The sequence below is a fragment of the Halyomorpha halys genome, unplaced genomic scaffold, assembly GCF_000696795.3.
Source record: "Halyomorpha halys isolate HHAL.00 unplaced genomic scaffold, Hhal_1.1 Scaffold24.1, whole genome shotgun sequence".
Classification (NCBI taxonomy): Eukaryota; Metazoa; Arthropoda; class Insecta; order Hemiptera; family Pentatomidae; genus Halyomorpha; species Halyomorpha halys.
Window position 1 is genome coordinate 1,198,388 of NW_027107648.1, and position 15,730 is coordinate 1,214,117.

At 29.6% G+C, this 15,730-nt stretch overlaps 2 protein-coding genes across 2 annotated transcripts in view; both read left to right on the top strand.

Annotated features, from left to right (window-relative positions):
* LOC106682415 (myb/SANT-like DNA-binding domain-containing protein 3) overlaps positions 1 to 1,892 on the top strand; it is a 2,879-nt gene extending 987 nt beyond the window's left edge. Inside the window, exons 2-6 of the mRNA XM_014423251.3 lie at positions 317 to 705; positions 788 to 859; positions 943 to 1,017; positions 1,107 to 1,166; positions 1,238 to 1,892. Coding sequence (XP_014278737.1) covers positions 318 to 705; positions 788 to 859; positions 943 to 1,017; positions 1,107 to 1,166; positions 1,238 to 1,503 — 861 coding nt within the window. The 5' untranslated portion in view covers position 317 and the 3' untranslated portion in view covers positions 1,504 to 1,892. The remainder of the gene's footprint in view (positions 1 to 316; positions 706 to 787; positions 860 to 942; positions 1,018 to 1,106; positions 1,167 to 1,237) is intronic.
* A 4,541-nt stretch (positions 1,893 to 6,433) lies between these two features.
* DNAlig4 (DNA ligase 4) lies at positions 6,434 to 9,816 on the top strand. Its single transcript, XM_014423754.2, has one exon. It carries the CDS (start codon positions 6,597 to 6,599, stop codon positions 9,210 to 9,212), a length of 2,616 nt encoding a protein of 871 aa, XP_014279240.1. The 5' UTR covers positions 6,434 to 6,596; the 3' UTR covers positions 9,213 to 9,816.
* The last annotated feature ends 5,914 nt before the right edge of the window (positions 9,817 to 15,730 follow it).

Here is a 15,730-nt window from a genome sequence, read left to right on the forward strand (position 1 = left end):
ATCTTAGTTTAAGTAGTATATATTTGTAAATGTATTAAATAAATAAAGTCTAGGAGGTAAGAAAAAAAAAACAAAAAAAAAAACAATTATTTATTAGAACAAATAAATAATGAAATCCTTTTCATCTATCCATTTCAAATTGCATCCACATAACACAAATCATTATCATTTAAAAAACTAACACCAATAATAAATTAATCCGCTATATTTTAGGTAAACTCAAATTATTTGAGTTAACATAAAACTTAGAAAACCATCTTGATTTCATTGATTATGGTTTCTCATCAATTTAATTACATTGAAATTTTTGTTTCAGAATGAACAAGAGAAACCCTAATTTCGTCCCTAGAGAGGAGAAAATTCTCTTAGCAATAGTAAAGAAATATAGTGCGATAATCGAAAATAAAAAAACTGACAAAATTACATCAAATCAAAAATTAAAATGTTGGCATAAGATAGAGGTAGAATTTAACTCGCATACAAACGTGCATTTTAGAAATTCTTCTAATTTAAAAAATAAGTATGAAAATATAAAGAAAGCAACAAAAAGGAGATTTTCTGCTAACAAGCAGTACTTGATAGACGCTGGAGGTGGGTCAGCATTGGCTCAAGATAAAATTGATGAAAATGAGAATGATTTGATTGACATTCTTAGGCCTCAGGTCACTACTGGGTTACCTCATGAATGCGATGATGATCCCTTAAGTAAGTTCTTATAAAGTTTTATTAAATATCTATTAAAGTTATATTCCACTGGGAGTTAACTTGTGTTGTGTTAACTTTCTAGCAGAGAAATCATGTAATAGGAATGAAATGCCGATAGTTGTGATTGAGGATAAAGGAAAAAGAAGATCCACTTGTATGTTAAATAGTTAATTATTTTATTTATTTTTGATCCTATTTAGTTCAGGGTTTTTGAGAAATTTTATCGTATGTTTACAGCAATAGAGATGTTGAGTCCCATTGAAGAAGCAGGACCTTCACAAATAGAAAGGAATATAAGACTTATTCAAGAGGGTATTGAAGCAAAAAAATTGATTTTCAAATTCATTAATTTCTAGTTATTCTACTTTACCTGTTTTATTACAATTTTTTTTTTTCATCAGATTGGGACACATGTAATTCAACTAAATTTAAAGAACCAAAGACAACCCTGCTAAGGCACAGTATGTGAAATATTTATTGATTCTTTGTCAAATCATGTTAAATATAAGCTAATCCTTCTTATGCTTAATAGGATCACAAGATGAGATATCACAATGGACTGAAGAAAAAACGAAAATTTTGCATACTCAAAAACTGCGAAATAAAAGAATTTTTAATAGAAACATGAGGCATTTGGAAGAAATGCATTGGTTAAAAATCAAATTGATGAAGGAAAGACATCAAAAGGAAGTAGAAATTTTAGAAAATGAATCCTCTCTTAGGCAGCAATTAATGAGAGAGGAACACAATCTGCGGATGATGAAATTTGTTCAAAATTTAAAAACAGCTAAGGATTAAACATATTTTTTAATTATTATTTTGGAAGTGAGTTGGCACAGAGGTAAGGCACTGTGCTACTAACTCCAAGAACCTGGATTCGAATCTGGCTGTTGCAGATAATTATTTATTCTGTTACTGTAGCCATGAGTCACCCCTGTGCGTTTTGGAGCTCTCGTGGGATCCACCCAGCCCCATAAAGTGGGTACCCTTACTTGAGAAAAAAATGTGGTGTTTAGGAGTGATCTTGAAAAAATCACCTCCTTGCATAACCCAGTCTAAAAACAGTAATTCCTTACAAAGTACTGAGGCCCTGACCCTTCATGGGTTGTAGTGGTTCACATTATTATTATATTAAAGAGTTATTTATTTATATTATATTTTATTAAAGCTCATTATAAACAAAGTAACATTTGGACTCATTTTATTTTTACCTCAAGCCTTTAAATATGTATGGTAATTAAAAAAGTTAAGAATTAATAAATTTTACATAGAATATAATTGTGTAGTAATTATAGAAGTTAAGTTACAAAAAAGTGCACCTTTGTTTATTTGTATATATAGTAATCTAGTAATGGTATTGAACCAAATATGTTATACACAAGTTAAGTTATTTACAAAATTATTACAAATAGATATAAGGCAATAGTGTAACTGAAGTGTATAGTGATTTATGTCTCGGCAGCTATGTCCTGCCCGGTTGGTCTGTATTTCTAAAGTATTTATTCAGTGCCCAGCAGATAATGGTAATGACACTACGAAAGTATCTATTATTTGTGGATTTATTAAAATTGTTGTTTTGTTTTATAGCATGTTGGACCTATGCTGTGGTATTTATATTTTTACTATTCCTCTTGTATTGTTCTATTCCATTTTTTTTTTTTTTGAGGCTTTTTCATCAATTTTGACAATTAGTTTTATAAATTACATTTTGTTTGTAATTTTTTTCACTTTAATGCTTCATATTATTTTAAAAATTCCCTAACTTATTGTTATTATACAGTACTAATTTTAGAGGATTCTGTGTTAAAAAACTTTTCAGAGTGTTTATTTTTATTTGAATATTTATTTGAACTTGAGTTAAAATTCAACTTTAACTCTAACTACATTTTTCCTTTTTGTTTTATTTTGTAAATATTTGGAATTATTGTTCTTGCATGGAAAAAATACAACTACATATTTATTTCAAATTATATAAATTAGACAATATATTTTGTTACTAATGTGTTGTTAACAATAATAGAACATAATTTTTAACTACCTTCAGCAAAGAAATAATGGACCTAGTATTAAAACATATGTAGTTATTGAACAAGTTATAAACACACAAAAAATGTATTTATTAGTACAATTAAACTTTAATTATTGTTAAATGATACAGGAAAATATGAATAAAAATCGGCAAAACAACAGAAAGAAATAGGAAATAAAATAATTAATTTAGAGATTTCAATTACAAAATAATAAAATGGTACATTATATTGAAAGAAATCTTAACAAATACCAGTAATTGACAATAATATAAAATAGATTATTACATTTTTTTTTATTATAAAAAATATCTAAATTGGAGATTGATACGAGACTAGAATATTATAATAAATATTTAAGAATAATCGATCATTTATCTTTTCTCAATTTATTGAAGTACAAGAGATGTGTAAAGAATTTAAAAAATGGACTTAATTATCCAAAACATTCCCTTGCATAACAAAATAAAAAATTGGTACATTTCGCGCATCACACAACTTTCATTTATTTATTTCCCCAAGTTTTGGAAGATCGATGATTGACTGTGTGTACTTACTAAAAGGAAGATGGTCTTGGCGCGGTCAGAATAACTCAAAAAGTAAACAAACTATTTATTATGAGCCAACATTTCACCTCACGTTGCATGGCTTCATCAGTGCTAAAAAAGATACAAACAAATAGAATTCAGTAAGAGAATAAAATAGCATGAAATAAAAGTAAACTATGTTGTTAAAAATTATGTAAAAAGAAATAAAGTAAAATAAGATGTACAGTGAAAAGTATAAATAAATAAGAAACAAAATCTTGTATGAAGAGAAAATGGTTGGAGTGTGGTCAGAAAATAACACAAACAAGTTAAAAAACTTCTTTAATAATGCTAATGTTTTTGCCAGAATATCCAGCATTTATCAGGGCTAAGAACAAAGAACAACATAACAACCAATGAATAAAAAAAGAAAAATTATATACAATTACAGAATGATTAAAGTAAATAATTGTACAGAATGAAAAATAAAGTAATGAAACTAGTGGAAAATAATATATACGTTTTATTCCACTACTTTCATTACTTTATTTTTATTAATTTTCATTCTATACAATTATTTACTTTAATCATACTGTATATAATTTTTATTTTTTTTAATCATTGGTTGTTATATTGTTATTTCTTCTTAGCCCTGATGAAGGTTGGAAATTCTGGCCAAAACATCAGCATTATTAAATAAGTTTTTTCTACTTATTTATTTAATTTTCTGACTGCAACCCCAACCATATTCTCCTCATATATATTATCCACGGTTAACTAACTTCTCATCATTAAGAAATATAAAAAAATTACATAATGAATAGGGAAATAATAAAAATACACTAGGCACTGAAAGACGGAAAATCAGAATAAATTAAAGGTCAAGAAGAAAGGAAAAAGGACACCCCTTTACAGAATGAAGGAAAGCCAAAGAATAGTTTGAGGTGGTTGAAAGGGTTCAACAGGGTAGGGGAGTGGAGGAATTTGACTGTTGACAAATGGCGTTGTATTTGAAAATGAAAAAGATATAAAATGAAATCAGAATAAGATATTTGGAAATATTAAATGGTAGTATACATAAATATATATATATAACAAGGGAAACAAATTTTATAAAATGCAATCAAGTTTTGTTTAAAGGTGTTGATTGGTGGGGTCTTGTTAAAGTTATCGCCATCATTATGGTTTCCTAAAAAAAAAATCTGAAGAAAAGGGAAGGCGAAAATTATGAACAAAACATTTATATTGTCTTTTTTTAATAAAAACTCATATTTTAAGATTTCTCGAGGTGGGATGGCGAATAAAATTTTGTTCCTGTCTAGAATACAACAGTTCGACAAAAAATAACGAAGACGTGAAGCCCTGGCTGCTGCAGGACATTCTGTTATAAATTCTATATTTTTAATTATATTATTCACACTTCTTCTATTTTATTTATTATTATTTTCGCTCTCTTCGTATTTTTTTCAAATGAACTTGTTTGATTTGTTAGGTTTACGAATGTCGTTGTTTTTGTTATTAATTTTACTTTTCTCTTTTATTAAGAAGCATTATTTTTATCTATTTATTTTATCCTTTTTTCTTTTAACTTTAAAGATGTATATAGTTGGGGGTGTCTTTTGTACGAGACTATCTCCCCCCTAATGAATTGCTAAAGGAAAAAAAAATCTATACCTTCAATACCGTCAGGTTGTGGCGGTTCAGTATACCGTACATCCCTCATCTTTCACAGTGAAGAATACAATAGTTAATTGACTATCTTAAACTAATTATTTTATTATTAGCATCTATTATATAAAAACGTTTTTAGTCATCACCATGTAATATTTTATTTTACATTTAGTACAATTAACAGTTGCATCATTTGTAAAATGGGATTTAGCTCCGTCGTTAGGTGGATAGGGGGTACCCTCGTAGTTTTATCAATTAACAAAATTTAAAAAGTTAAATTTTACCACTTTTGAGAAATATTTTTGAAAAATCAGCTTTCAAGCCTAGTAAAATTATTTTAATAAAGATAATGCCTATCTCGTATTGAAGAATATTTAATTGGTACGTTGACATAATCAAAATCATTTGGAGCCAGCCAGTAGATTTTCTATAAAAAGTCACATGCGTATAACTGCCTAAAATATGTGATTTCAGTTCCATACTACTCAGTTTTCGAGATAGGCCTACCATACACACAAAGACTTTTTTGCGAAACTTGGTTATTTGGACTCAGAGGACCTCAAAACGAGAATTTCCTTTGAAAACTGGAATTAGAAAATTTTTACGATCGCAGTACTTTCCATTACTGCATATTCCATATATAGGTAAATTAAAGTTTGAAGTTGTTACTTTTTCAAATACAATACCATAATAAATATATTTTTTTACTTATTTGTAATTAATTTACTGTAACCCTAAAGATACATCTAACCATATAAAGTCGTCAGACCATCGCAAATGCTACGAGAGAGTCACGTATGCTGCTCTTTGCAGATTCACACATACATACAGGCGTTATTGAGAAAAAGCAACAGTAGTCTAATCTATAGATACAATGCAAAATGTCTGTTGAAGTAATAATAGATTTCACATTAGAAGGCTCTATTCGCAACTTCTGAACAAATACAGAAAAATGCCGCTTCCAAACCCCATAGCTTCTCTCTGCAATGTTTCAGGTCCGAATCAAAGACTTAATGTAAAGTTCTTTAGCTCCTGATGTTGAATTTGGCAATGGTGTTAACTGGTAATTTCTCAAGGGGGAACCTCCATCTTTAACGAAAAAGTTACTTGCCAATACTTCTGATTTAAATTGTAATTTATCTATACAGCTGAGATCCCAACCAATACTAACAGCACCCTCAACCTTTAATTTTTCTTATTATATTTTACGTTTCATTGTATACCCCTGTTATTTTCCATTAATGTTTTTTTTTTGTTACTATGGCAAGTGTTTGTATCTTTTTTAGCCCTGACGAAACCCTACAAAGTGGGGCGAAACGTTGGCTCAAATAAAAATAGTACACCCATTTACTATTTGAGTTTTATTTGACCGCACCCCGGACCATATTTCTTTCATTGATACACACGGTCAATCACCAATCTTCCAGTAATACTTGTTAATGATCGTTCCTACTTCTATGAAGACGGTCCTCTGTGTTATGTTTACAAGAGAGGTTACTTCGCTATTGGTTAGCAACCAACCAACACAATGAAATTTCGTTAAGGCCTTATTTTATTACTTTTTGTTATAATTTTTTCTTTGACATAAAGGAATTTTAAAATTCATCAAATAGGTTTGATACTTTTTCTTTTTTAATTATTGTAGTTTTAATTTTTAAGATTTAATATGACTGAAGCTAGTTACAATGTGAATGAAATCCCTTTTCACCATTTTTGTAAACTGTGTGAAAAGATAAAATCACAAAAAATAGCAAAGAAGAGAGTGGAAATACTAAGAACATTTATTGAGAATGTTATGAAAAAAAATCCAGTAAGCTTCTTCCCCATTCTCAGGCTGCTCTTACCCCAACTGGACAGGGAGCGAGGCCCATATGGCATGAAAGAAATAAATCTGGCGAGAACTTACAAGAGAATATTATCTTTGCCTCCTAATGGGTTCGAAGCTGAGAGACTGATGAATTTTTCTAAACCTGCAGCAATGACAAGTGGTGCTATGGGTGATTTTGCTGAAGTTGTATGTTGTATTTTGCGTACCAGGTGTGGTGAAGGTAATGAAATGACTATAGGAGATGTGAACCAAGCTTTGGACAATATAGCTAATAAACATAAAGCTAATGATCCTAGAGGAGTTGATGATGAATTTACCAACATGGTTCAGAAGATGTCAAATGAGGAACAGAAGTGGTTGATAAGAATTATCATCAAAGAAATGGGTATAGGCCTTGGAACTAATAGAATGTTGGGCCTATATCATCCTGATGCTGTAGAACTATACTCTCTTACTAATAGTATTTGTCAAGTATGTTCTAAATTAAAAGATCGTAATGTCCGGTACCATGAATTGGACATAGAACTTTTCCGAGCTTTCAAGCCTATGTTGTGTGAAAGGGTAGATATTCACAATTTATCTCTTAATTCTATGTATTTCGTTGAAAATAAATTTGATGGGGAAAGATTTCAGCTACATTATAAAGATCGAAAATTCAAATATTTCTCTAGGAATGGCTATGAATATTCTGTCAATTATGGTGAGGACCCTGAAAGTGGATATTTCACTTCATTGATAATGAAACAATTGGACAGCAGTCTTATAAGTTGTATTTTAGATGGAGAAATGATGGGTTGGCACCGTGGCAGTCATAAGTTGATTAGCAAAGGTAAAATAAATTTGGATGTAAAGAAGCTTAAAGTTGGCAGCACTATACAGCCTTGTTTCTGTGTCTTTGATGTAGTTTTATACAATGATGAGATAGTGACAAGCCAGACTTATAAGGAGAGGGTCCAACTATTGGAGAAAATATTTACCCCCTTAGAAGGTGTCATCATGGCAGTGGAAAGGTCTCTGATAAATAGTACAGAACAAGTTTTCGAGGCACTCAATTCTGCCATAGACAACTGTGAAGAGGGAATTATTCTAAAGGATCCAGATTCAATTTACAAAGCCCATTCAAGAAAAGATGGATGGCTCAAGATAAAACCTGATTATTCAGAAGGAACTGTTGATTTGGACCTGCTAATAATAGGAGGGTACTATGGTACTGGACGAATGAAGGGACAGATTTGTCATTTTCTTCTTGGTGTGGCTGCAGAAGAAAGCGACAACCCCAATACATTTATGAGTGTTGCAAGAGTCAGTTCAGGTTTATCTGATTCAGAAAGAGCTGAACTCACTTCTAAACTCAACTGTCACTGGAAGACATTTAAAAGGAATGATCCACCCTCATTTTTGCTCTTGAAAAGGGAAAAGCCAGATGTTTACATCTTTCCTAGATGTTCTAAAATCTTACAGGTTAAATCACCTGAAGTTATGAGATCTGATGCCTATTATACAGGTTATACGTTACGTTTTGTGCGTGTGGAACGTATAAGAGAAGACAAATTATGGTCGGACTGCCTGAGTATTGGAGAGTTCAACAAGCTCAGGATGGCTTACAGTGGGAAGTTAACTGCTGGTCATGTTCTCCCCAAAACAAGGAGGAAGAGGAAGTTGGAAGAAAATCAAACTCATAGCCAGCCTAAAATGAAGGTGGAAAAGACTTCTGATATTTTTTCAGGTAAAGAAATATGTATTTTATCAGGTATTGAGGGGCATTCTAAACAGGATCTGGAGAATTTAGTCCTAGGAAATGGAGGTTCTATTGTTCAGCAGCCTATGTCTTCTACATTCTGTGTTGTGTTTGGATCAAAAAACATCCGCATACAGAATGTTATCAGAGCTAAAAAGCACAATGTCACAACCCACGACTGGCTGCTGAAGTGTGTTTCTGAAGAAAGGCTGATTCCGTGGGACCGGCTCAATCTTGTCAGCTGTGATTTGAAAACAGATCTGATTATTTCAGAGCAATATGATACCTTCGGGGACAGCTATTACGATTCAGTAACACCAGAACAACTAAGGACTATCTTTGGTGCAATGCCGCCAGTCACAAGTTGCTCTGAAGAAGAGGTCAAAGAAATCGATCAACTTCTCTTTAATAAAGTCAGCCCCTTTTCCATGTTCAGAAATGTTTATGCTTATTTTGATTCGGACGAAACCGAAATAGCGAGTTTGAAAAATGCTGAACTTATTTTCAAATTTTATAATGGAATCGCCTGTTCCGAAGTAAGTAGACTTGTCAATTACATTATATTAGATGAAACCCATTTGGACAATCTTAAAAGGTTGGATCAACTGTGCAACAATAGTCAAATTAGTTGCGAGTTTATTAGTTACAAATGGATTATGAGCTGTTTCAATAATATGGAATTGGAAGACCATCGGAATTATCTGATCATTAAGTGATAAGAATCGTTGTAATCAAAGATTTATTTTTATTCTTTGTATGTCTTAATGTGTTATTTTACTTGCAGATTTGAAGTCAAACAAGATGATCTTATGCTTAGTCATTTAAATAATTTGTTAAAAACCTATTTGTTAAAAGTTATATCATCCTATTTTAAATGAAATTCATGAATAAGCTTAAATATCTGTGATCCAATAGATGATTGTTTTAATTTGAGATATAGTTTAAATTTACTATTTATTGTCTTATTAGTGCAGTTATAATTTTCACATTACAGCTACCTTAAGTATGTATTATGGCAGTGCATAGGGGATTAAACAATTTTTAATTTTAATATAGTTTTATCTTATAATTTTTATTGTTACTGACAAGTTATATGTTTGTTTAAAAATTAGTAGAAACTATTAAAACTTTCTTATTTAGAAGAAAAGACCAAACAAAAAAGATTAGTTTCTTAATGCTGTTATCTCTTAATTTAAACAAGGATAGGAGTTGACTATTTATAAAAAAAATGAGTTATTAAAATCCATGACTTAATAGAAGCATTTTTTTTCTCCGTTATCGAAGGATTTGTAAACATATTGCAATTTTCAAAAAAATAAATTAATGTAAGAAGATGATCAGGGTTGCGGTCAAGAAAAGGAACAAATAGTTTATAACTCTTTTTTTAGGATATTAAAATAGTTATAAACTATTTGGTTCCTTTTCTTGACCGCAACCCTGACCATCTTCTTATATTTAAATTTTTATGGTCAACTATATATACATATAAAAAAAAAAATACATTTTTTTAATTTTACAAATTGATAATAATAATTATCATGGACTAACATTTATTCACCTTTTGTTTAAAAAAAAATATTAGGCTTTTTCAAATTAGTAACCTATTATTAAATAATGAAATAACAGTTTTAAAACTTTATTTAATAGTTTTTCTATAAATGTTTTTTAAAACTACTTTTAAATAAAAGTTTTTATTTTTTAATCATTTTTAGCTTGAATTTTATATTATTGAGATATATTAAAAAAGTTTCCAGTTTGAAGTATTGTTAGAAATATTTGAAGCATTAAGAAAGTACATTTCGAAATGCACAATTGGAATTCATGGTACTCTAATTTCTCCAACTATAGAGCTTGGTTAAAACTAGAAGTGGAACAGTCTGTCGATCTGATAGATCCTACTAAGAGGTACGACTGATAGGACCCATTCTGGGCCATTTGTAGCTGAGGTAGTTGAGTGACCAGCTCCAATCGGGCCTCTCCACCAGGGTTAGAATAGGTTGGTTACCTCTAGATACACCTGCAATGGCCATGTACAAGGGTGAGGTTAAGGGTATTCTGAGGTATGCATCCTCTGCCCAGAGTTAAAACCTCACAGGCTGATAGAATAGCAGGCAACAATTTAGCAGAGGTCTTTGCTTTGAGTCATAAATACTTACCAGAGTCTGTACCATGTATCAGCGTAGGTATTAGCAGAAGGGATACCTTTCAACATCAGTGATAAGATATAATAAAATATGCAATGTGGTCTCAGTGATCTGCACTTTTTTTTTTTTTAGAAAACTCAGCAGGCAAAAATATATTTGTTTTTAAATAAAAGCACACATGCGTAAAGGATATTTTTAAGTGGAAATTTTTACATAGTTTCTATATCGGGTAATCTAATTCTTCTGAAAATGTTATACATTTTGTTGGAATTAAAGATGCGTAATAATTATTTATAAATCATTTGATTCTGTAAAACTAATTTAATTAATAGTAGAAATATGTATAATGCAAATTTTGCTGGCACTCATTTTTTTTTTTTTTTTTTTATCATGTTTTAAATAAATCCATACAAAGATTATTTTTTTTAAATTTATACTTTTTTCACCTATAAATGAACTATCTTATAATTATAACAAATTAAATTATCGCTTAGCATTACTGGTGATGTTAAAGAAAACAATTTTTTTTTTTAATTTTTAAAACTTGTAACTGTCAAATTTCCAATAAAATATGTAAAAAATAAAAAAAATAAAAATAGTTATGTATATTTATATTATTGTTGATTTTTTTACCAGAGAGAAGCCAGACTTAAGATGCTCACAGACAGAGATAGTTGAAATACAGTTATATGGTTATAGAGATAGTTATAGTTGAAACTAATAGCTAAACTTGTCATGGATACGGTATTTATTTATCAATGGTTCATTCATGAATAAGGGTCGTATCCATGGCAACTTTAGCTATTAGTTTGAACTGTAGCTGATTTTTTCCCAGCTCTGCTCACAGAGAATGATTTCTCTCAGCTAGTCATTGAACTAAACCACCCACATTACAAAGAGTTTGTGTATGAGATAAATTTCAGTGAGCCTAGCTCACGTCAATCTTAGGCAAAGATCTTCTCATTGCTATGCCTCGGTGGCTTATTTGAATAAATTCCATTCTCTTATCATTATAAACATTTTTAATAATGATTAAATATTTAATTATATAAAATTTCTTTCCTATCTTTTTGCACAAAATACCAAAATATTTTACTGTTGAGGTGTAGATAGTTGACCGTAGATTAATGCTTGAAGAAGTTTGTCGGGGGGTGCGGTTAGCAAAGAACAACATAAATAAACAAAACCATATTTATTTATTTTATGCCGACGTTTCGACCTGAGTTTCAGGTCTTCATCAGGGCTATAGAACAAAAGAGATAACAACAACATTTAGAGTAACATACAATTGAAAAGGAATAGTATACAAACAAATTTAGAATTATATAAAATTTGATAATTGAATAGTACAAAATTTTTATTGATTGATATTTGTAGAATTGTATGGTAGTAAATTGAAAACAGTGACAGATGAAATAGTATAGGTATATAAGTTAATACTCACAATGTAATTCAGATATAAGCCACTCACTATTTTTCATTGTTTGTCATAATGTTCAATTTGTAGATTCCATTTATTTATTTAATTTTTTCAATTTTTAGACACTACTTACATATCTTATATTATAATCTTCTTACCTACATGATATTATATTTCATCTGTCACTGTTTTCAATTTAGTACCATACAATTCCACAAATATCAATCAATAAAAATTTTGTACTATTCAATTATCAAATTTTATATAATTCTAAATTTGTTTGTATACTATTCCTTTTCAATTGTATGTTACTCTAAATGTTGTTGTTATCTCTTTTGTTCTATAGCCCTGATGAAGACCTGAAACTCAGGTCGAAACGTCGGCATAAAATAAATAAATATGGTTTTGTTTATTTATGTTGTTCTTTGCTGACCGCACCCCCCGACAAACTTCTTCAAGCAAAATATTTTACTATTATTAGCACAAAATAATCTTTTATTAAAGAAGTTTCTTCGAATTCTTTTTATTTCAATCCAAAATCCTCAATGCTCCTTACTTTGTCGCAAATAAAATCATCCATGAAAACCTTTATGTTTCATATTTAACCGACCTAGCCTTGTAACCTTGCTTCCTCTCCATTCCTGATAATCTTCTGAGGTGCCAGGAAAGAAATCGGCCTTGAGTCCTTCTGATATAGAAATATAATTTGAATGGTAGCAAAAGCGTAGTTTCTCTACATGCCTATATTACACCATCATCATCTTACACCATATTTACTAGATGTATTTTTATGTAAATAAAGTAAAAATATCAATAAATAAATTTAAAAAAAAAAATTAAAAGAGGAGAAATGCTACCTCTGAGGAAATAACTCTATACATCATAAATTAATGTAATATAAACATCATTGTAAAAATTAATGTAAGGTATAAATTAACTGTGTTAATTATATTTGAAATATATTTAAATTTTACTGATCTTATTTCTTTATTTTTTAGAGTAAATAATTTTAATTGGAAAATGTAACTATGAAGTAGCCAGTGATTACTTTGTTTAAAATTATTTTTTTTGGAGTTCTATCAATGGTTAGATTCTCCACATGTTGGTATGTCATTATATCACATACAGCAAATTTACTTGTAAATATTTTTATACAGTTGTAAATAACAATAAATAAATTATAAAAAATATATTATTTTTTAATTGTTATGATTATTGTTATATATCATTATTAATATCTTGGCTGTACAATATATCTTATTTGATAGTATTATGTGTTACCATTAGATATAATAAAAGATATTTATATATTAAGCATTGTTTCATTAGCAATTTAAAAAATACAGTTCAGAGAATCAAAATAAATCCCACCAGACCACCTTTACTCTCCGCTGTAAACCTCTATTCTCCTGCCTTACTGTATCTTTTTCTAATATCCCATTAAAGTCTATTGAACAGAATTGCTACTTAGGAATCCCTCTTAATAAGAGACTTACTTGTAACCCCCATACTTGACTTAAAACGACAAGAAACTGCTTATAGATTTCGATTACTAAACTCCTTGACAAACACACTAAACTTCCTATTTACTACAAAAAACTCTTATACACTAAGATGATTAGACAAATTTGTACATATGGAATTGAGAATTCCTCCTGTATACAACCCTTACAATCCAACATCCTTGATGCTCCTTACTTCATCACAAATAACCTCATTCATAAAGACATCAACATCTCTATATTGGAGATTTGGGCTCAAATAGATATGTGTCCTTTAATTCTTAATCTCTCATCTTAACAATCCCCAATAATCTCTTGGAGGTGTCTGAACAGAAGATGGCCATGGGATCTTCTATTTTAAATCAATGATTGAATTACTACCATTGGGTGGTTCCTTCCCAACATTATCATGTGCTCTGAAACATTTATCAAACTTACTTATTGTATTTTTTTTTTGTAATTTAGTTGTAAATTTTAAAAAAATAATGCAGTTCAACACTTATATTCTTTGAAAAATAAAATTTATCATTGATATGTTTATGCATTCGGTAAATTTGAATAATAATGGTAGTTACATTTCAAAAGTTGAAGAAATAAAATGATTAAAGGTTCGAAAAAGTAAATATAAAATTTTATTTGGAAAGTTTTACTTATCTTGTATGTTTTAGTTCTAAAAAATGATTTTAAATTTCTATCTTTTTTTGCTTTTCCCCTCTTTCATAGGACCACTAGTTCTCTGGAATTACTGTTACTGTTCATAATAGTGCATTTGATAGTGTCTGAATTTTACAACTTTGGAGATCAAGTAAACTCTATAAGCATATCGGTAGAATTCAGGCTGTAACAGAGTATTGCTTTGGCCTGTTGAAGCATATGTGGATATGTCTTAAAATCTTTAAGCCAGTCTTAGGATAAACATCTGGTCTAAATCCAATTGAAAAATCATGAAAAGGATCTCCTTATTTTTAAGTGAACGTTTCTTTGCTTAATTTTATGTCCTGTAAAGGATGATAAGATAATAGAGAGAACCTCTTTGAACTTTTTAAAAATCTGAGCCTATCAGAGTCAGTGAAAATTGTTGACAATTACGAAATTTTTTAATCTAAATATGAGCCAGGTTGATTAACTTAAGTTGTATTGGTGGGAAACAATAGTCCAATTGGTCTCATAAGTGTAATTCTAATAAATATTCTTTTATTGTTTGAATAAGAGATATTTTATATGAATTCAGTTTGTTAGTTTTAGGGATATTAATATATTTTTTTCTTCATTTCTACAGTTCATGAAAATCCTTATCTATTATCCAAAAAAATTATCTAGTTAAATAGTTGGATAAAACTAAATTAAATGTAAAAAATGAAAATGAATCAGTCAACAGATGTTTTGAGTGTGAAAAATTTGAATTTGACCAATATTGATATTGGACTAATGATTAATATTTGAATATTAATAGTTATTAAAATAAATATTAATAATTAATCGTATAATTATATTTGTAAATTAAATAAACAAATTAATTAATTGGGAATAAATATAATGAAATAAATTAATTGGAAGTTAGTAGCTCAGTGGTAAGGCAATGTGCTACTAACTCCAAGGACCTAGGTTCGAATCCGACTGTGACAGATAATTATTATCTGTTTCACTGTAGCTGTGAGTCAGCCCTGTGGGTTCTGGAGCCCACCCAGCCTCATAAAGTGAGTACCCTGGATTGGGTAAAAATCTGGCAGTTGAGCATGATTCTGACCATATCACCTTGTTGCACAACTATTGGTCTAGTAACAAGTAGTTCCTAATTGTACTGCACTCCTGACCTCTCATGGGTTGTAGAGGTACTAAGTTTATTTAATTTAATAATTATTGGAAACCATTCACTTATTATCACAAAGTTAGGAGAAAAGAAATTTGTTCATCATTATCAAAGAAGATAAGTTACATTAAAAGAAAATAGAATATTTAAACTAAGAGTTGAGAAGAAAAACTAAGGTTATTTGAAATCAAAACAGAAGAATAGATCGAAATTACAATTAGGAATACAACCCTAATGAGGTAAGTTTAAGCAGAAACATGATGGTACTAATTTCTAAGCTTCACGATGAAATTTTCATTATTTTTTTGCTTTTCATCAAGGCAATTTAAGTATGCTTGTTTCTTTTTCAGATATTTAT

Coding starts and splice junctions, on each gene's coding strand:
- DNAlig4 (XM_014423754.2), top strand. CDS start 6,597: ATGACTGAAGCTAGTTACAATGTGAATGAAATCCCTTTTCACCATTTT.